General features: G+C 42.2%; 2 protein-coding genes across 2 annotated transcripts in view; one reads left to right on the top strand and one right to left on the bottom strand.

Moving 5' to 3' along the window:
* LOC119429239 (phenylalanine--tRNA ligase beta subunit-like) overlaps positions 1-17,741 on the top strand; it is a gene marked incomplete at its 5' end in the record, with an annotated part of 29,440 nt that extends 11,699 nt beyond the window's left edge. The window contains 3 exons of the mRNA XM_037696909.1: positions 73-225; positions 14,994-15,141; positions 16,817-17,741. Of these exons, the coding sequence (XP_037552837.1) occupies positions 73-225; positions 14,994-15,141; positions 16,817-17,594 (1,079 nt within the window). The remainder of the gene's footprint in view (positions 1-72; positions 226-14,993; positions 15,142-16,816) is intronic.
* Positions 17,742-18,210: 469 nt separating this feature from the next.
* On the bottom strand, positions 18,211-20,316 carry LOC119429238 (sphingosine-1-phosphate phosphatase 2-like; the record flags this gene model as incomplete). Its single annotated transcript, XM_037696908.1, has 2 exons — positions 18,211-18,796; positions 20,227-20,316. Coding segments are annotated over 2 exons (636 nt in total), but the record flags the coding sequence as incomplete, so codon positions are not given.
* Between the last annotated feature and the right edge of the window lie 157 nt (positions 20,317-20,473).

The raw sequence follows: 20,473 nt of genomic DNA, 5'->3' as shown, positions 1-20,473 counted from the left end.
AAAGACTTCATTTTGATCTAATATTTTCTAGCTTTATGTTAATAAGTCACTGCTGTTAATTCCACCCCCCAGACGTCGGGGCGAGGAACAGTCGGCGTTTCTGTGCCGTCTACTACAACAAAAGTCCAGGATTTGAGGTGATTCATGGCCTGCTGGACAGGACCATGCAGCTGCTGGAGGTGAAGGCTGGCCGAGGACTGGGGTACCACATCCAAGCTGCTGAGGGTAAGAAGTCTGGGGGGGGGGGCTACAGAAAGACTAGTGAGCTGGGCTTCGGTTAGTAAATATTTTTAGACTGGATTTAGACTGTGAGGAGAAAATCCCAGCAACAGCTTGTTCGTCTAGAAGCTTGTGACCAACAATCAGGGTCAGGAGAGGGTAAAAAGCAGATTTTGTTCAGATTATTTCAATCTGACCAGCGATGTCGTGAACGAAGCATCAGAAATCCTGCTGAGGGGGCACAGTTTCATCTGCAGTTTTTCAATAAGATGAAAATGAGCAAAATAAGAGCTTAGATTGAATCTTATGGTTACAAAATGTGATGTGAGGTCCAAAACCAAACATTTAAATGTGGATAGCTGAGAATAACGTTTCCATGTGATGAAGAAAAAACACCAAATCAAAATAAAAGGTGCAACTGTAAGGAAAATACACAAATATGTGGCTGAACACAGGATATTTCCTGTTTTGTTACCGTATTTTTCGGCCGATAAGTCTGTTTTTTTGCATAATTTACATGCCCTCCACCTTATAGGCCGCAGCGACATATTTATGGGTATTTCCCATATTTATAAACTATTTTTTGGCTGAGATATGACCGTTTTCATTCATTCTGTCTGAAAAAAAAAAATAGCAGTACCACTTTCAGCCACTTGATGGCAGCAGCGTAGTAATAGCTGTATGGCATGCCATTGTGTCATGTAATAGGTAAACGTGGCTATAATAATAATAATAATGTCATCACAATGTCAGCACTGTATGTTTCCATACAATGGCGAAATTAGTCTCTGCATTTAACCCATCCACCACCAGGTGGTGCAGTGGGCAGCTATTGAAAGCGCCCGGGGGACATTTTGGGGATGAGACGTGCTGCCCAGAGACGCCACGTGATGTGCAGTGACTGGGGATCGAACCTGGGACTTTCGGGTCCCAAGCCGGCTGCCCTGCCGCTACACCATATCGGCCCCCATATAATCCATGCATCCATCCATCCATTATCTTTACCCGCTTATTCCATTTTGGGTCACGGGGGTCCAGCAATCGCTGTGCAAGGGGCGGGGTACACCCTGGACGGGTCGCAAGTCCATCACAGGGCCACATAGAGACAAACGAGACAAACAACCATTCACTCTCTCACACACACCTAGGGACAATTTAGAGTTACCAATCAGCCTAACATACATGTTTTTGGTCTGTGGGAGGAAACCGGAGCACCCGGAGAAAACCCACGCATTCACAGAGACAACATGCAAACTCCACCCAGAAAGGCCCCTGGACCGGGGTTTGAACCAAGGACCTGCTCGCTGAGAGTCAGCAGCTCTACCAGTTGCGCCACCGTGCTGCCCGTGGCTATAATGACAAATTCAAAAAAGTTCAAAACAAAAACAACTGGAACAAAGTCCATGCTTAATAATCCAGGTATACAATCCAACATTTTTCAGTCAGGTCATCTGGACAGTTTCTTTTTTTTTTTTTTTGTGCTGAAACGTTTCGCCTTCAGTCCGGAAAGCTTAATCAGTCAAGGAAACGCACAACAAAACTTCCCCCAACAGCTTACTCCAAAGTGGAACAAACCAGTTCTGCTTGTGATAAGATTGTCTCTTTGGTACGTCCCCTCCTCGATTGCCGGCCCTGTTCCTTGTTGACAGTCTTGTCAAACTGGTTGAAAACAACAAAGTCCATGCTCAATAATCCAGGTATACAATCCAACATTTTTCAGTTAGGTTTTGTTTTGTGTTTCCTTGACTGATGAAGCCTGAAGGCGAAACGTTTCAGCACAAAAAAAAAAAAGAAACTGTCGATATGACCTGACTGAAAAATGTTGGAAAAACAACTGGACTTTATTTATTATATTTTATACTTTCTTGTTTTTGTTCTTGAACTTTTTTGAATTTACCATGTCCTGGATGACTGAGAATCTTCACCAGCTATTAATGACACAATCAGCCTGCCATTGGCTCCCCAGCTTCATTCTGCTCTCTGTTTGGAACCGTCAAACCAGCTCCACCGCCCCGGGGAAATGCAGCTGATTTGACTGTTAAACTGCATTTATTCAGGAAAAGTTGGTCTGAGACGCACCTTTGCTATAATTTCAAGCAAACAATTTTCTTTAAAGTGGTTATCTTGTTAAATTTTTAAAAAATGCAGCAGCTGCTCCAGCTGCGTGCACGCTTTGCAGCAGAGGCAGCAAAACTATTTTTAAAATGCAGCTGATGTTGCCCTCAAACTGCATTTATTAAGCAAATGTTAGACTGAGACACACCTTTACTGTAATTTGGAGCAAACAAATAATTGCTTTTAAGTGTTAATCTTGTTAAACTCTTGTTAAAGTCCTCCCTTGCATGCTCCAGTAGCTGCCATTTGGCAGTCCATCGTTTTTTGGCACAACACCGGTCCACATTTCTGGGTTGTCAGCGGTGACGCATAATAGATGGCATGTATATGGCGAAGAGACATATTTATGGATTTTTCAACTTTATTAGACAAATATGGACTTATATGGTGGAGCGACGTGTACGACAGAAATTATAGTAATTAGCTGTCATAAACCGAACTATGATGTACTGTAAATCTAAAAAAGCTAAATAGATGAGTGGTTTAATCTCATTATGATCTTGATACTAAACTTAAACTGCAATGTTGAAACATTTTTCTGCAGAGTTGCAAACCTAAAAAGTAAAACTGATTTAAGTGTACTAATCAGAAGTTAGGGCATCACACGGAGCAACAACACATCTGAATTTCATTCACAAATGCAAATTCTCAGATGAATTAACGACGTTCAGGGACTTGAACACATTGTTGCACACTCATTTCCAAATACAAACTTTAATTCCCAACACATCATGTAAATTGAGTCGATTAAATGAAGCGTGAGCGCTCAGCCTCGTCTTTCTCATTCCCTTCATCTGCTCTCATCTGTTGCTGTTTTTCTTCCTCTGCTTCAGAGGAAAAACAAACGTGAGAGGCAGAAAGCAGCTAACAGGTAGCAGTTCAAAACAAAATACAGCTCTAGATTTAAATCCATTTAATTGCCTGCAAAGATTTTGTGACTGCTTTGACTAAAAATTGATGTTCAAAGTTCTGGAAACGTGTAAACGAAGCGACTCGAACAAGGCAGTGAGAACTCACGCAGACATTTTTGAAAGTCCGTCTCGACTGTCGTTCTCTGACACTCGCAGCTCTCTGGCTTTAGCAACAACTTGTTTTTAATGAAACATCTCAAGCAAAGTGTTGCAGCTCTTTGTATCGGATAAAGTCACTCAGTTCTTCTTAGGTTTTCTGTTAGAATTCAGTAATAATTAATAGGCCTGTCGCAATAAACAATAAATCAATTAATCGCATGATAAATGAAAATTATCAACCTCATTTTCATTTATCAGCTTTATCATTTCTTCGTGTCTCTCTTTCTACTGAAGACTGGGGCGGCTGTGGCTGAGTGGTTAGAGCAGTCGTCGTCCAATGTGAGAGTTGGGGGTTCGAATTCACCAGCAGTCACATGCTGAAGTGTCCCTGGGCAAGACATTGAACCCCTCATAGCCTCTGATGTGTGTCCCATCAGTGTATGAATGTGATAAAGCTCTGATTAGTCTCTTTAGAATTTGTTCACTTAGCTTTGTAGAGATCTAGTGTGAATGGGTAAATGAGGACACAGATTGTAGCATAAAGCACTTTGAGTATCTTGAAATAAGATAGAAATGCGCTATATAAGTACAGTCCATTTACCATTTAAGACACTGGATGACAAATTGCTCAACTCTGGTGCTCTTCACTGACCCCTCCCTGTCTCTTTTCTCTTTAAAATCTGTTTTAACCGTCCAAAATCACATTTTTGGATAATTAAAAGTAGCTAAGCTGAGAAGCTAAACTACAAGCTAAGCTAACAGGCTTTTCGGGGAAAAAAACCCTCCGTCTTGTCGAAGCTCCAAAATTCAGTTGAAACCCATGCCTTCATGTAAAAAGTTGTTTTTCTCTACAAAAAGAAGCTGAGAACTTGTTTACTGATTTTTTTTAATTAAAAAGTTTGTGTGAAAAATGCTATGCTAAAGAGCTCAAACCACACCGAGCGTCCGCTGTTGTGAGAACCAAAAACCAGGAACAAGAGACAGCCCATGTCACAACAAGTCCCCCCCCCACCACACACATTTTTCTTGAAGAGACGCACTTCTTGCTCCCTCACTATCCATCCTTGAGTTCAAACAGTCTTATACTTCCATCCAGTGGCCATAAAAAGTTACTACACACAAAAGTAACCCAACATTTCTTCTTAAATTTGAAATGATTAATTATTGTCAAATTTCAAACAATATTATCATTTTTCACAATAATTTCTGAGACAATTAATCGCCCAGCAACATTTGTTATCGTGACAGGCTTAATAATTAGACCATATAACTTTCATTAATCTGGACATCATTCTCCTTCATTCAGCCTGCCAGAGAAATAAACTTTAGCTTTAGATTCTCTTTGCTCAAACTTGTCACATCCGCTTCTTTGTTTAATGGGTTGATAATTTACATGGAGTTTGAAGGGCCTCGAGTCACTGTGGAGATTTTAAGTGTAAACCAGATTAATTATGACCTTTATTCTGAAAGACCTTTTTAATCTTTAGCCAAACTGATAGCTATGTCGTGACTATAGCATCGTAATATCTACAGAAAGGTTTCACTTAAAAACGACAATGAAACGCTTTGATTTAATTTTTCTATTGCATGTTTCCAAAAGATCAGCAGGCAGGAAGAAATGACTTCAGCGTTTGAAGCATTTAACAATTTGTGTAAATCTTGGCCTTCGTTTGACCCGAGACTTTCATACGTCATTTGAGTGTTGGATTTCTTACATCCGCCTTTTCTTCCCCTTCATCTTATCTACCGTTCCACCCACGTTTTATGCCCCTCTTTCTTTGGCTCGCCTACCTCCAAGGTCACGCTACAAGAAATCTTCCGTGCCTCAGGTGGCCCGTTCAGACTGCAAATCAATGGGCTCAAGTATCAGAGAACAAGAGATGAGAGCAGTGAGGAGAGGGTGAAGGCAGGCAGGGAGAAGATGAGACCAAAAAGACTTTTGGAAACAATGTATCGTGAGAGCGACTGCATGAGCTTTAAGAGGCTGATGCACAGTGACGTATGCCACCGTATAAAAATAAAAGGCCCTAAGTGTGGTGTAAGTCACATAAGTTAGGTGTAAGCTTTGAATAAGGTACCAGCACTCTAATATAGAATGGCATACGTTGTCGTATGCTGATGACAGCCCAAAGTTTAATGGCTCTGTTAACATTGGGTCCAGCGTGAGTTGTGGCTGTGACAATAGTTTGTGTTCTAATTTTTTGCTGTTAACATTAATAAAAGGCTCTGAGAGAGCACAGTCCGCTCTGGCTCATGTTGTTTGCATGCTGAGGGTCATTACTGGCATGTCCAACATATATCTGACGACCCTCGAACCTACTGAACGTGTTTATAACTTACAGCTAGTGTATTTGCCAGCGTGTTGGGGTTCAGCTATATATAGCATTCAAATGATGAGCAACTCATCAGTCCTGCTGGATCCATGAAGTTCAGAGGACCACAACTATCTCCACAGAGGTGGAGAATCCTGCTGCAGCTTCCTTCATCAAATATTTGTCTGATGTCTTCTGAGACATGTTGATCAGTTCACTATTACTGACTGGGGGTGCAGCGAGCTGTCCTTTTCATATTTGATGATACAGGATTGTCACAGTATACTTCAACATGCTATGCATACGTTTGGCATAAGCGACACTGAGCTCTGCATGAGTCCAAAATGCTGTTCTATGGTTATACTGTATGTTCTGTGTAAGCTAGGGACATTAAGTTAGGTTCAACTCTTGAGCAGTACGGTACGTATACATCCAAATGAGGCTTCCGATTGATGTTTTTATTTCATCTTCAGCATATGACAGCGTGTTGGACGACATCTCCATATGTCAGTGTGTGAAAGGGCCTTTAAGGAGTATGCAGTGTCTGCAGTGTGAGGCAGAGCCTGGGCGTCATGTTCACCCTCTGCAGAGCGGAGCAGTGAGACAGACTGACACAGCACCCACACAGGAGCTTAGACTGACCACCTGATACACAAAACCTAAAAGAGAGTTGAAGTGGACACCGTCTCACCTCATACACGGAAACACAACATGCAACTTTTGATTTTTCCACCATCTCCGCACCGTTAAGCTGATTCCAGACGGTGATTCCACACCACACATGTCAGCATGTCCTAAGCTCCATTACAAGGTCACAACCTGGTCTAAAAGCTCATCCGTCCCGAGGATGTGTCCATCAGCACTTCGGCTACCTCACTGTCACTCCAGGGAAATACATGTCAACTGAGCTTCCGCCTCTCTGTGAAAAGAAAGGATGACATGATGAGTCAGGGGAGCAGAAGCCGAGCAGAACATGCTTAACAGACAGATGTCCGCGTTTCACTTAACTACTGTGTCCAATGGAAGGTCTCGGTCCATTTGTCAGAGCAGAGGCTGACTGTAGTTCCCATTTTCCCTGCAGTTCAGCTATTGATCTTTTGTGCTGAGTGTGTTTGTATCTTTAAAGGTTACTTTTTGTATATTTCCATACAAAACTCCAACACAAAGAGACTGAGCAGGTCCTGTATGGTTCAAATGAACCCAGAAATAATCCAAGTATACTTGGACAATATATATTACCCATTATGTTGATGTTAAAATGTGGCCTGTGTTTCTAAAACCTTATATTTCCTCAGTCTACAGCACTGTTTACCTCATAAACGCAGAGTACCACCTACAGCTTATACTTTGAAAAGCACACATTTCTGATGATGAACTCAGCTTAAGTTGTTTAGAAATGTATTAGTATTATAGGAATACCTACCATAGTGGATCAGTTTTGTTTTGTTTAGTTTAGAAATATTTTTTTTGTGGAAGGGATAAAAATTCATCTTGTGCTGTCGAAGGTGGAGGAACGTTTGTTTGTTAGCTAAATATCTGATGAACCACTTGACATTTTCTTGATTCTTATTTTTTAATGCCTGTTGAAAGATGGCCCCCACTATGAAAAACACTGTTCTAAACCAATTTTCAAGTCTCTAAACACTTTAAAAGAGCATAACATGTCATGATCTCAGCTCTGCTACGGCTGCACTCTGCGTTCTCGGCCACGCCCACTTCTCCACTGCAGAACGGAGATGACAGAGGAGGAGCTGCAGGAGGAAGTTTCTCCTCTAGTGCAGCAGGTGCTAAATAATTTAAAACAATTAATTTTAAATAAAAAATCCATGCTGATCGTGCGGCTCATCCATCAATCAGCCAATTGTGTCATGTCCAATCTTATTTTGAAAAACCGTGATGGACCAAGTTTGCGAAAAAATGAACCGCAAAGTAGCGAGGGACTACTGTAGTTACAAATTATCAACCAGTTACTGTATGGTGATGCTCTGCTTAAAGCTGGAGAAGAGTGGGTGGAAAATTGCCAGACTAAACTGTAGGCTTTTCATTGAATGATTTGTTATTTAGGATGTACCTGGAGCTATTTATTTGGTTTCCATGGCATCCATGGATGACGTGTGAACCGACACAGCTGCTCATCACCGATTGATATTCCGAACAGACACGAAGCAGCCGAAGCGACCGGTAGAATTTCCCAGCTGTAATTATTCAGCCACCGTGATGAGCAAACAGCCAGGCAGTGGGCTCTGAACACATTAACAAGGCAGTGTGGGAAGAAGCAGTGCATTATGGGAATAGACCATGTTGGTGTGTATGTGTTGCCATAGTAACCCTTGCATCTTATCTGCTGACAACTCTGTCTTTCAGTATAATTGAGTATGTTTGTGAGCAAATTGAGTAATCAGCTGTGACTTCGACTCGACTCTTATTCTACTCATGAAGATTTTTGGTTTATTCAGACTTTGATTTGGTTGCACAAGTTAGAGGTGGATTGTTCTGTCAGTGTGTCATCTTTTTGATCTTATTTTCACTAAGGTAAAAAAATAATTATACTGAATGGCCTGCCCGCAGGCTGTCTTCCTGCTTTTAAACAGCTGCTATGCTTTACAGGCACTTCTAATTTAAATATCACGGTGTCAAAATGGCAATATAGGCCCTCCTCTTTTGAATGACACCTCTTTTGACCAAATGGGTCTATCTATGGTCTCTCCAGAGCCAAGAATATCCACTGCTCGTCATGTGTTCTGACCAGGGACACCCACACTCTCTTGCAAATAAACTGACCGATCAGCTCTGACGCCTGTTCTGATACTTCAGACATAGTCAATCAAACTCCCGTCACGTGGATATGCAATGTTCACAGGCAAAATCTAAAACGGAAGTAGGAAATGAAGTCTGGAGTTATTCTTTAGCCCGAGCCTGCGCTCATGCCTCTTTTTTAAAAGGCGGAAAATACTTTACTGTTAAAATACTGTTTTGTGATTTATTTTCAATTAAAACATGGCAAAACGTACTGGAAAGGGAAACATCCTTTAGATGAGTAGTGTTGAACACAACTAAAAAAAGTCTAGTGGTAATGTTTTCATTATTTAATTTGCCTATATACACAAGTAGTGCCGACCTGACGCTGTGTTAAAGTGCATTACAGTTGAAATGTCTTTAAAACTCCACTGCCGAATTTCCATAAACTTGGTGAGAAACGCTTTAAATGTGGGATCAAAATAAGAAAATCTAGGTGAAATGTGGCTTTTCTATACGTTATTCACTTTTGAACAGGGGCCATACACAACTACGCACATACAGTCCAGGTGTAAAGATTGTTGTAATTGAGCACTCTGGATTTGAGTGAGAGTAAGGTTTCCGAATCCGGGTAAGTCTTTACTGCAGTGTTGTTGACTGGGGTAGGCGGGTGGGTTAGGATGTGTGATAGAAGCGGAATGTTCTCTATTCACACAAGGAGAGCTGTTGGTCAGGCTACTTCTTGTTGTGCCATGCTCTCTAAAATAGAATCAAGTGTTTACTTATGTAGGTAAACGTAGATGTTTAACAACCCATTAAAATACACCAGAATGCAGGAAATGACATCTGCTTTATTCAATTCAATTAAATTTATTTATATAGCGCCAAATCACAACAAAGTTGTCTCAGGGCACTTTACAGAAACATTCACATACATAAAAGCCAATTAGTAAAGTTCTTTATCTAAGGAATCCAGCAGACAAGTTGAATCTTGGCTTCATTGCAGTCTCCCATCCTGAGCAAGCACAGTGGCAACAGTGGAAAGAAAAACTCCCTTTTAAAAGGAAGAAACCTCCAGCAGAACCAGGCTCCAATTTGCAAATATGCAAAATGTTCTGGGGGAGAACTCCCAGACCCCCACCAGTGTGTCCCCCACACATTACAAATGCTTCTAATGCCAATGTTGCAGATGCATAAACATGAATTAATAAAAAATTTCAGATGAGAAAAATATATGATTGCTGTGTGTTTCAACTTCAATAACTACATACTAGTTAGTTACAATATTTATGACAAAACTTCAGAGTGTACTAACTTTACAGAGAGACCAAGCTTTTGAATTTACTCCTAGGCTTTAAGAACAGCATTTAACTTAATTTGGGTACATTTATTCAGGCGTTTTAGGCATTTTGGGGGATGACACAGAACGTTATTATTGTTGTATTGCATTCAATCGAAAATACCGGTACGTGAAATAGAACTTGGAAGTCCATGGCTTTATGCTTACATCCTCTTTATATTTTTATCAAATGGAGAAATGTGGAATTGTATAAAACTGATCAAAACAAACAAACAAAAAACATTTGTTCTTAAATCATTGAAGTGGCTGATTTTGAGTAATAATGTGAAATATTTTCACAAAAGTCACCCTGACACCTTGACAATTACTGTGAAAACTATTCAGATTATACCAAGCCTATCAAAACCTTTTTCCTACCTGATAATAAAAAGCTTTTCCTTGGAGTGGTTGCATTAGAAGGGGTGCTTTTTTAATATTGCATTTATCTGTAACAACAGATAAACTGGTGATCATTGATCATGAACATGGGTGGAAGTATTGACGATCAAGAAGAAAGGCAGCGTAGTTTCACCAACACACTGTGATTAACTCATGATCTCTCTGATGTACAAGAAACGCAAAGTGAGTCTTCAGATGCTGGGGGAAAAAGCAATGCTTCAGCACTGAAGTGTAAATAAATCTCACAGAGACAAATTGCACCAATACGAAGTGGCAAAATCCCAGGAACAAACGGATAACACAGATGGAGTGTTAAATAGGAATGCAGTGGTAAAATTCAATTCCTCGCTGTGCTTAAGTGGTTCTGATGGTTTTATAAACTTTTACAAGCTTGCAAGAATGTTTTGCTCTGGGTTAACAAATGACAAAATCTCAGGCCCCCTTGGTACTGATCAGGACTCCAATGGACATTGCACAGCCTATTAAAAATGGCTGTATTGCAGCAAATTTGTAAAACCTCCATGAGTTTGAAGGCAATCATCATGCTGCTTTAGCCTTGATATTAACCAAATAGTTTTTGTACCCTGTCACAGAGCTACATCACAGGTACTTTAACCCTGGCTTACCAAAGCTGGCTCTTGGGGCATGGAATGTAACCTTTTTGGTGGGGAAGGAGCCTGAGCTTGTGCGTGAGGTTGAGAGGTACCGACTACTTATAGTTGGGCTCACCTTGACGCACAGCATGGGTTCCAGAACCAATCTTCTTGAGAGGAGCTGGACCTTATTCCACTCTGGAGTTTCCCATGGTGAGAGGCACTGAATTGGTGTGGGTCTACTCTTAGCCCTCCGACTTGGTGCCTGTGTGTTGTAGTTTTCCCCAGTAGATGAGAGGGTAGCTTGCCTGCACCTTTGGGTGGAGGCTCTGACAGTTGTTTGTGCCTACATGCCAAAGGGCAGTTCAGAGTATTCGGACTTCTTAGCATCCTTAGCGAGAGTGCTGGAAGGTGCTCCATCTAGGCGCTCATTAATTCTGTTGAGGAACTTCAATGCCCACGTGGATAACGACAGTGCAAATTGGAGGTGCGTTATTGGGAGAAATGGCCTCTCTTGTCTTAACCTGAGCAGTGTTCTGTTGTTGGACTTCTGTGCTAGTCATGGTTTGTCCATCACAAACACCCATCCATCCATCCATTTTCTTTACCCGCTTATTCCATTTTTGGGTCACGGGGGTCGCTGGTGCCCATGTCCAGCAATCACTGTGCGAGGGGCGGGGTACACCCTGGACGGGTCGCAAGTCCATCACAGGGCCACATAGAGACACACAACCATTCACTCTCTCACTCATACCTAGGAACAATTTAGAGTTACCAATCAGCCTAACATGCATGTTTTTGGTCTGTGGGAGGAAACCGGAGTACCCGGAGAAAACCCACGCATGCACGGAGAGAACATGCAAACTCCACCCAGAAAGGCCCCTGGACCGGGGTTTGAACCAGGGACCTGCTTGCTGAGAGGCAGCAGCTCTACCAGTTGCGCCACCGTGCTGCCCCATCACAAACACCATGATAAGAGTCCATAAGTGCACTTGGCACCAGGACATCCTAGGTAGGGCAGGGTACCTTTCTAAAAAAAAAAAAAAAAAATTGGTATTGTGTCTGTGTCGGTACCTTCACTTCGGTGTCGGTTCCTGGATGGTTCTTTTTTCAGTACCAATTTTGTAACTAACATTAATTCTAACAAGAACAAAATTAAGTTACACATTACAGTACAAATCTTGAGTTTTATTTTTTAACTTGGGTATTTTTCCATACCAAGCAGTTTTCTTACATAAAAATAAACAAATAATTTCCAGGTCAAAATAACACTTGCAAACAAGTTTACTCGTCAGTGTCTAATGTTCACTGCTACACACTGAGGACCTTTTCATTTAGCGGTTTGTCTTCAGAAAAATCAACATCTCTGCTTTCTCTGGACACAAATCAGCCCACGCCTGGCTGATGGTGTCTCCAGCAGTGGAAAATGTTCGCTCTGAGGGTGTGGATGATGCTTGTTGCACACACAGATACCTGGTTGTCAAGTTTGACAGCATTGGCATAGTGTCCCTCACATTCCACCAGTGGTCACTGGATTTACTGAGGTTAGGGTTGATGGCAGACTTCTGTACCTCTGTGTCTCTTCCTGAATCTTCTCTGTGGTTATCTGGGGTTTAGGGCTCTTCTCATCTCCCTAACTTGACATTAGAACACAATATCAACAATAACATGGTTGTGTTATTATTGTTCAAAAACCAATAAGATAGAAAGCTGAAAGATAAAGGCTTAACTGGTCAACAGTATCATTTACAGCTTACTTAATTCCACCATATAGAAACACTTTTCTCCACTGTAGAAAAAGGCAGCTAACTTTTAACAACAAAGTTTGTGACTGTCCTGTGGCCCTCATCTCACTTTTCTTTTGTCTGTCCTCTTCACATCACGGTCAGAGGCTCCTGTGAGGAGAACATTAACATAAACAGTGAACATTATGTGAGCTGTTTAACCAGCTGACCCGATGGTTGAGCACATTTTTACAAGCTAAGCTTCATCTGTTACTGTCAATCTTTAGTTAGCTTTTGATTTTAGCTAGCTACATAGATGGCCATAAAATAAAGCTACACACTACTATCTTAAAGTTAGCGTTACATGGATCCTAGTTTAATTCCACAGCTGCAGTAACGTTAACAAACATAAACTTACCAGCTGAAATCCCAGACACAGCTCCGTCCTCGGTGTGAATTGGAGTCCGGTCGTGGAGATTTTAAATCAGGTTGTTCAGGCTCTAACCCAGGACCACACCCTCCGGTCCCCACTTTTCAAGAAGAGAGCCACCACCCCATCCATCCATCCATCCATTTTCTTTACCCGCTTATTCCATTTTGGGTCACGGGGGTCGCTGGTGCCCATGAGCCACCACCCCAGTATGCCAATTCAGTGGCACTTCTCCCAATGTCCAGGCAATGTTGCAAAGGCGTGTCAAACAAGACAGCTCCACAACATCCAGAGCCTTAAAGAAATCAAGGCGGATCTCTGGCCACCTCCACCCCCCGGAGCTCTACCGCCACAGAACTTTTTACTACATAGGTGACCTCAGCCAATTATAGGGGCATCACTCTCCTTGGCCGTCCTGGTAAGGCCTATTCAGGAAGTTTGATCGTTGGTCAAACCTCAGATCCAGGAGGAACAATGCAGATTCCATCCTGGCCGTGGAACACTGGACCAGATCTTTACCTTCACAAGGGTTCATGGGAGTTTGGCCATCTAGTCTACATGTGTTTTGTGGACTTGGAGAAGTTGTTTGACCGCGTTCCTTGGGGTAAACTTTTGTGGGGGGAGCTCTGCGAGAATGGGATTGGGGGCCAATTCTACAGGCTTCTTAATATACAACCTATACAACCAGTATGAGAGTTTGGTTTGCATTGCTGGCAGTAAGTTGGACCCCTTCAGTGTGGGTGTTCCATCTCTGCTATTTATGGATGATGTGGTCCTGTTGGCACCATCATGCCATGATTTTCAGCTCTCAGTGAAGCGTTTGCAGCTGAGTGTGAAGCGGCTGGTATGAAAATCAATACCTCCAAATCTGAGGCCATAGTCTCCAGTGGTAAAATGGTGGATTGCTCTCTTCGGGTCAAGGGTGAGGTTCTGCCTCAAGTGGAGGAGTAAAAGTATATTGGGGTTTTCTTCACAAGTGATGGAAAAATGGAGTGTGAGATTGACAGATGGATTGGCGCAGCATCTGCAGTATTGCAGACTCTGTGATGGTCTGTTGGGGTAAAGAGGGACTTCAACTGTAAAGCGAACCTCTCTGTTTACCAGTCGGTCTACGTTTCTAACCTGACCTATGGCCACAAACTCTGGGTAGTGACCGAAAGAACGAGATCAAAGATACAGGTGGATGAAGCGAGTTTTCTCCATAAAGTAGCTGGACTCCCCCTTAGAGATAGGGTGAGAAGTTCAGTTATCCGGGAGAGATTCAGCGTAGAATCGCTGCTCATCCACATGTTCAACTGGGAGGAAACCCCTGGGAAGACCCAGGACAAACTGGAGAGACTATGCCTTTCAGCTGGCCTGGGAACAACTTGGAATCCTCCCAGAAGAGCTGGAAAAAGTAGCTGTGGAGGTGGCCGAAGATTAGTCTATGGTGGCCAAGGCCAACAAGAATAGCTGTGCTAGTATATTTTCTTTATAGAATGATAATTTTTCTATCGTGGTCCAAACTATGTAACATATCGTACAAGTCCTGGTTTTCAACCATTACATGCAATTACAATTCTTGGCAATCAGTTTCCTGGACTTTGCAACTTGCTTCATCTTTGCCAGGTTAGGTGGGCATGTTCACGTTGCTCGCTCAGTGCTCCTCCTGTTAACAGTGGCAGCTAGTAGCCACCACTGTTTTCTATTTCCGCCTTTAGGTAGAAATGTGTACCAGTACAGTTTTCATATAGTGCAGGTCTTGTCAATGCCATTTTCTCCTTCAACTTAATAGAAGCCAAAATCTTTCCAAACTCTGGCTTTAAATGTAGGAGAAGCTGTTTTATGTCAGTCAGCCTTGTTATTCATCTGTGTGCACATAATAAACTGTTTAGATACATTTTGTGTTCCTCAGCATGGTGGTAAAACCAATAAATTGTAACATTTTTACATTTTTGAGTTCATTCATAATTGTTCATGTCTGCATCGAAGTACAGATTTTAACCCTCACCCCTACCTGGCATAGACCATTCACAACGCTTACTAGGGTTGTCATCCAGTTTGAAAAAGGCTCTAATATTAGTCAAATAAAGGTTATGTTGTTTCCTTTACCTGTATTTTTGTTTTCTTCTTCTAGACTCCATCTTTTTTCCTGGTCGGTGTGCTGAGATCTTTGTGCATGGAAAGAGCGTAGGGCACCTTGGAGTCCTCCATCCAGATGTCATTAACCGCTTTGAGTTGACCATGCCCTGCTCTGCCCTGGAGATGGACATCGAGCCGTTCCTGTGAATTTTATCTTCTTAAACTTCTACTGCAAACTGTCATGGCAATGTTTTAGGGAAAAAAACATGATAAATGAATTGAACATATTAGTAATATTCTGTTTCTGTGTTGTGGTTTGTGGTGAACATTATCACTTTTCGCTGTTGCATGAAAATCTGAAGCACCAGCATGATGTTGTAAAACTAATTTTTTATTGTCCTCCGTCACGGAGCAAAGACAGGGTATTTGTAATACTGTCTGTCCATCCATGCTTGTTGTGAGCAAAATAAGTGAGGTACCAACTTCCATTTTAGTGTGACTGCATCTATGCATAAAAAATGTTTATTTTGAAAATTGGGTTGACATCAAAATTCAAGATTTATGTTAAAGTCTCTGTTATAGGCTGTAAACTGACACCATTAGTCAGACTGTTTGCGGTAGATATGAGTGGGGAAAATACTGCAAGTATTGACATCACCAGGTGGTGCTGAGCTTTGTTTAGCTCCCCGTAGCATTGCATAGCTCCGTTTAAATCACCATTGTGATTTATGTAGGATTTTAGTGCAGATAACTTTTTTGTTTTAATTAGTGGGCTTGAATTTACTGGATTTAAATTTAATGTTCCAGTAAGCTAATTCTGGTAAAGATTTTCAAAGTTGTTGAAAACACTAATCCCTAAATGGAAAGTTAGTTCCGCTGTTAAGGATTAGCAGAACAGTGCCCACCACTATATTTATATATACAGTGGCGCTTGAAGTTTGTGTAGTCGTTATAATTTTCTATTTCTGCATCAATATGACATAAAACATCATCAGATTTTCACACAAGTCCTAAAAGTAGATAAAGAGAACCAGTTAAACAATTGAGACAAAATATTACACCTGGTCATTTATTTATTGAGGAGAATGATCCAATATTGCTTATTTGTGATGGTAAAAGTATGTGAACCTCTAGGATTATTGGTTAATCTGAAGGTGAAATTAGAGTCAGGTGTTTTCAATCAATGGATGATGATCAGGTGTGAGTGGGCACCCTGTTTGATTTAAAGAACAGGATCTATCAAAGTCTGATCTTCACAACATGTTTGTGGAAGTGGATCATGGCAGGAACAAAGGAGATTTCTGAGGAGCTCAGAAGAAGAGTTGTTGATGTTCATCAGACTGGAAAATGTTACAAAACATCTGTAAAGAGTTTGGCCTCCACCATTCCACAGTCAGACAATTGTGTACAAATGGAGGAAATTGTTACCCTCCCCAGGAGTGGTCAACCTAACTAAAATCACTCCAAAATATCCCCCTCCCCCCTGCTTGACAACTGCTGGCACTAGCATAGCATGCGCAACACAGACATGTCACCTTGCTAAGGCAGGTGACCCAGGGGAAACACTGCAGTGTGGCATCCACCACCTACTTGGATATCTTGGACCAAAATATTAAGGGTTATTTTATCTCTGTAAATTCCAGTCCAGAAAAACACTCTTCTCAAAATCTACAAACATTAAGTACTGAGATCCCTCAGCCAAGTAACATGACTATTTTTACTAAAGGCAGAATTAAATGTTATCAGAAGTTGTTCGTTTGCATGCGTGTGTGTGTGTGTGTGTGGGCGGGGGGGGGTTGCCTGCCTTCTCTTAATTTGAGCTGGTATGCCATGGTTTGTGCATGCTAATGGAAATGTCTCATTACCCATTGATTTCAGTGGCTACACGGCAGAGACCCTCCTCACATATGACGTCCCCATGCAGGAAACCCGCAAGCACCAGTTCCAAACGCACAACGAATCCAAGCAGGCACCCTCACACTCCCCGCCTTCCACTAAAACTGTCTTTGGTGACATGAACGCTCAGGGAGGTCTCAAAGCACTTAATGATTTCCTGGCCAACAAAAGCTACATTGAAGGTTTTGTGGCATCCCAAGCTGACGCTGCCGTATTCGATGCCATCCCTTCTCCTCCCTCACAATCCTTTTGCCACCTCAGGCGCTGGTACAATCACATCAAGTCCTTTCAACTGGAGAGAGCACGTCTCCCATCAGCCAAAAGTCAGTTTGTCCTCCCACCCACTCCCCCTGCCTCGCCAAATGACACCAACGACAATGACATTGACCTTTTCGGTTCTGACGACGAGGCAGAGAGCTTAGAGGCGGCTAGAATAAGAGAACAGCGCCTCGCTGAGTATGCCGCCAAGAAGTCCAAGAAACCAGCACTCGTTGCCAAGTCCTCCATCTTGCTTGATGTCAAGCCCTGGGACGATGAGACGGACATGGCCAAGATGGAGGAGTGCGTCCGCAGCGTCAGTATGGACGGGCTGCTGTGGGGGCAGTCCAAGCTGGTGCCAGTGGGCTACGGCATCAAGAAGCTGCAGATAGGCTGCGTGGTGGAGGATGATAAAGTGGGCACAGATCTGCTGGAGGAAGCCATCACCGCCTTCGAGGAATATGTTCAATCTGTGGACGTGGCTGCTTTTAATAAGATCTGATCTAGATGAAATCATTTAATGGTTTTCTGGTCCTGGCTGTAGTTAGAATATCACAAAAACAGTGATGTAGCTTTTCACACCATCTTGTTAGACTAAAAACAAACCCTTTTTTGAAGGCACCAATAAATGTTCCAAACATCTAATGAAGCATTTTTTTGAAGCCTTTTTTTGACTGCATGTTTTTACCAAGTAGATGTACACATTTCAACATTTACCTTGAACTTGTTGACAGATAATTGGTAATCCAAAGGGAAAATGTTGCAACCAGTGGACTGTCAGAATAAAGTAAGCTGCACAGAAAACGAGCAGTTTATAAATAAAGTCTGACAGGTGCTTCGACCTGCCGACAGATAACTTGGAAGGATGAAAATGGGCGTTGTTAAAGATATCTGATCAGTTAATCTGGTTTGCTGATTTTTCTATTACAACAAGAGACAGAAAACTACAAGAATCACTTTAGTACAACATAAAAACTTTATTCCCATCCAGCCCCAGGATTTTATTTTTGCTCAGCTGTACCTCAGTCACACATTGTGAATCATTCCCACTGTGATGTTCCGCATTCTTGCAAAATGATAATTTTATGCATCAGAAAATAAATATAAGGTCTGTTGTTGAGATGACCACACTGATCAGACTTGCAGGATGTTTCGAGGTCATAGCAGTCCAAGTAGAGCAAAGAATCTGTTGACCAATATCGAGTTAACGAGTCCAATGGCTGTATATGTGGTGAACTTTGACGGCACTTCAATCTCTTTCCTCCTCCTGGCACTCTCATCAGTTCTTGGCACTCTGTACCAAGCGTACAACACTTTCAGGCTCAGTGTTTTCACAATCTGTCTAGTTCCCACCAGTGCCACAACTCCAACCATGAAGCGTGCAGCACCCTGAGCCACAGACAGGGCTGTCAGTGTGGGGAAGGGTACAGGTAACAACCCCTGGGGCTCGAATGTCCGCCCCAGCTGCTGATTTACCCAGTAACCCACCGAGCAGCCGGCGCACACTCCCAGAATAGTGGTGGTATCACCTCTCGTGGTGGTGTAATGGTCCAGTTCTGGGTACGAGTAGCTGAGGACGAGGAGCAGCGACAGAGTAACAACGGGGGAGAAGGGGCTGTTCAGCTGGAAGCTGTCAAAAGAGTCCCAGAAAGGGTACGTGATCAGAATGATGACAGCCGAGATGAAGAAGCCGCAGACGACATCCTGAAAGAACAATGACAGCATTTGTTCAGAAACATCAAGTTATGTGATGAGGTGAGCCTATCAGGAAGGTCACCGGTTTGACCCCGGACTGACGACAAAATGGGGGTGGGAAAGGTGAAACATCTGCCTCCACCCTCATTTGTCCCACCCTGGGCCCTTGAGCAAGGCCTTAACCCTCACCATCTGCTCCCTGGGGTACCCTAGATGGCAGCTCTGCTCCACACAGAGGGCTGTGGTAGTGTCAGAATGGGCATTTGGCGTAAAAACAATATCCAAGTCTTAGTGAGAGTTCACTGTGGCAACCCCTGAGAAAAGGAGCAGCCAAAAGAAGAAGTCCCCCCTCCACCCCCCTGTTGGCTTATCTGCTCAACTTTAGAGAGAAAAATTGCGACATTTATTCTAACAAGGTTAAGTCAGGTCCTCTGGACGAATTCTTTTCTAACATTTATTCTGACAAACTTTTCTACCAGTACAGTAAATCTGCTGGTTTTGTACCAGTGTCTTTGAGCACCAGAACTGAAGCTTTAGTTCTAAACTTAGTTGTGTGTGTTGCCAAATGACTACAACTAAAGCGGACGTTTATTTGATTTTCAGTTTTTAGTACAACCCATGCATAAAAACAGATCTTACCATTGCAAGTTTTACAAACTCAAAGGAAAAGTTCTGGTGGGGTTTGTTGGATAACTCCTACTTATTTACTTGACGGGTGGTGTAACGTCTGTGATCATGAAATTAATTTCACAATCCAATGCTTTGCAAGCATGGAAACCAAGAGAACAGGTATGAGTCAGACACAGAACCACAGTGATGCACGACATCCGTCCAACCTGAAGGAGCTGCAGCAGTTTGGACATGAAGAACGGACCAGAACTCCAGTGGTTAAACAGACCAAGATCATGGAGATGACTCTGCCTCAACGGCTGCAAAGGACGGCTCTGCATCACAAGTAATGACTTTTGAGGTGTGCATGCACCACTTTTCAATTGTACACTATTTAAAACTATTTTAAACATTTTCCCTTAATTTAACATGATTAATCTGGAGTATTGTGTGTTGGTTCATTGGTTTTAATCAAACTGAAAATCCATATAAAGTACAGGTTCTAAAGCAACAAAACAATACTAGAAGGGGTGAATACTTTTGCTATACAATGTGTCACTGGATATGGAAGGTATATTTAGGGTATTTTCTTTAATTAGTCTAAAGCAAGAGAACCAGTTTTCATACACTAAAATCATTTTTATGATCTGTATCTGTTTAATGTGAAGTCAAAGAGCTACATGCAAACATTAAATCATTACTGCCAACATCTACGGCAGATTTCCAGGACTGAGAGAATACTTGGACACATACTTTAATCTTGTATTAGCTTTAATTTTTCCTGTCATCGTATGAATACCTTGTGTGTAAGTGTGAAGTGACATGCTCACCAGAACTGAGTGCATTCCAGTGTAGAGACGGCTCAGACACACCAATGACGACAGCGTCACTGCAAACAGCAGACCGATCTCAAACTGGAACTGAGACACACAAAAACACGTTTTAGTCACCTCGCTGATTCAGTGTCGTCAGTGAAAAGTGTCAGTCCAGTCTGCTGGGCCTGTTTGTCCCATGTAAGGATAACCACTGAAACATTTCCTTTGATATCAGAGATTTGAGAATGAGATGAAGATTAAT

The sequence above is a fragment of the Nematolebias whitei genome, unplaced genomic scaffold, assembly GCF_014905685.2.
Source record: "Nematolebias whitei isolate Nwh7 unplaced genomic scaffold, NemWhi1 Nwh_scaf_164, whole genome shotgun sequence".
Classification (NCBI taxonomy): domain Eukaryota; kingdom Metazoa; phylum Chordata; class Actinopteri; order Cyprinodontiformes; family Rivulidae; genus Nematolebias; species Nematolebias whitei.
The sequence above is the reverse complement of the archived record's forward strand: the minus strand, read 5'-3'. Positions and strand labels throughout refer to the sequence as shown.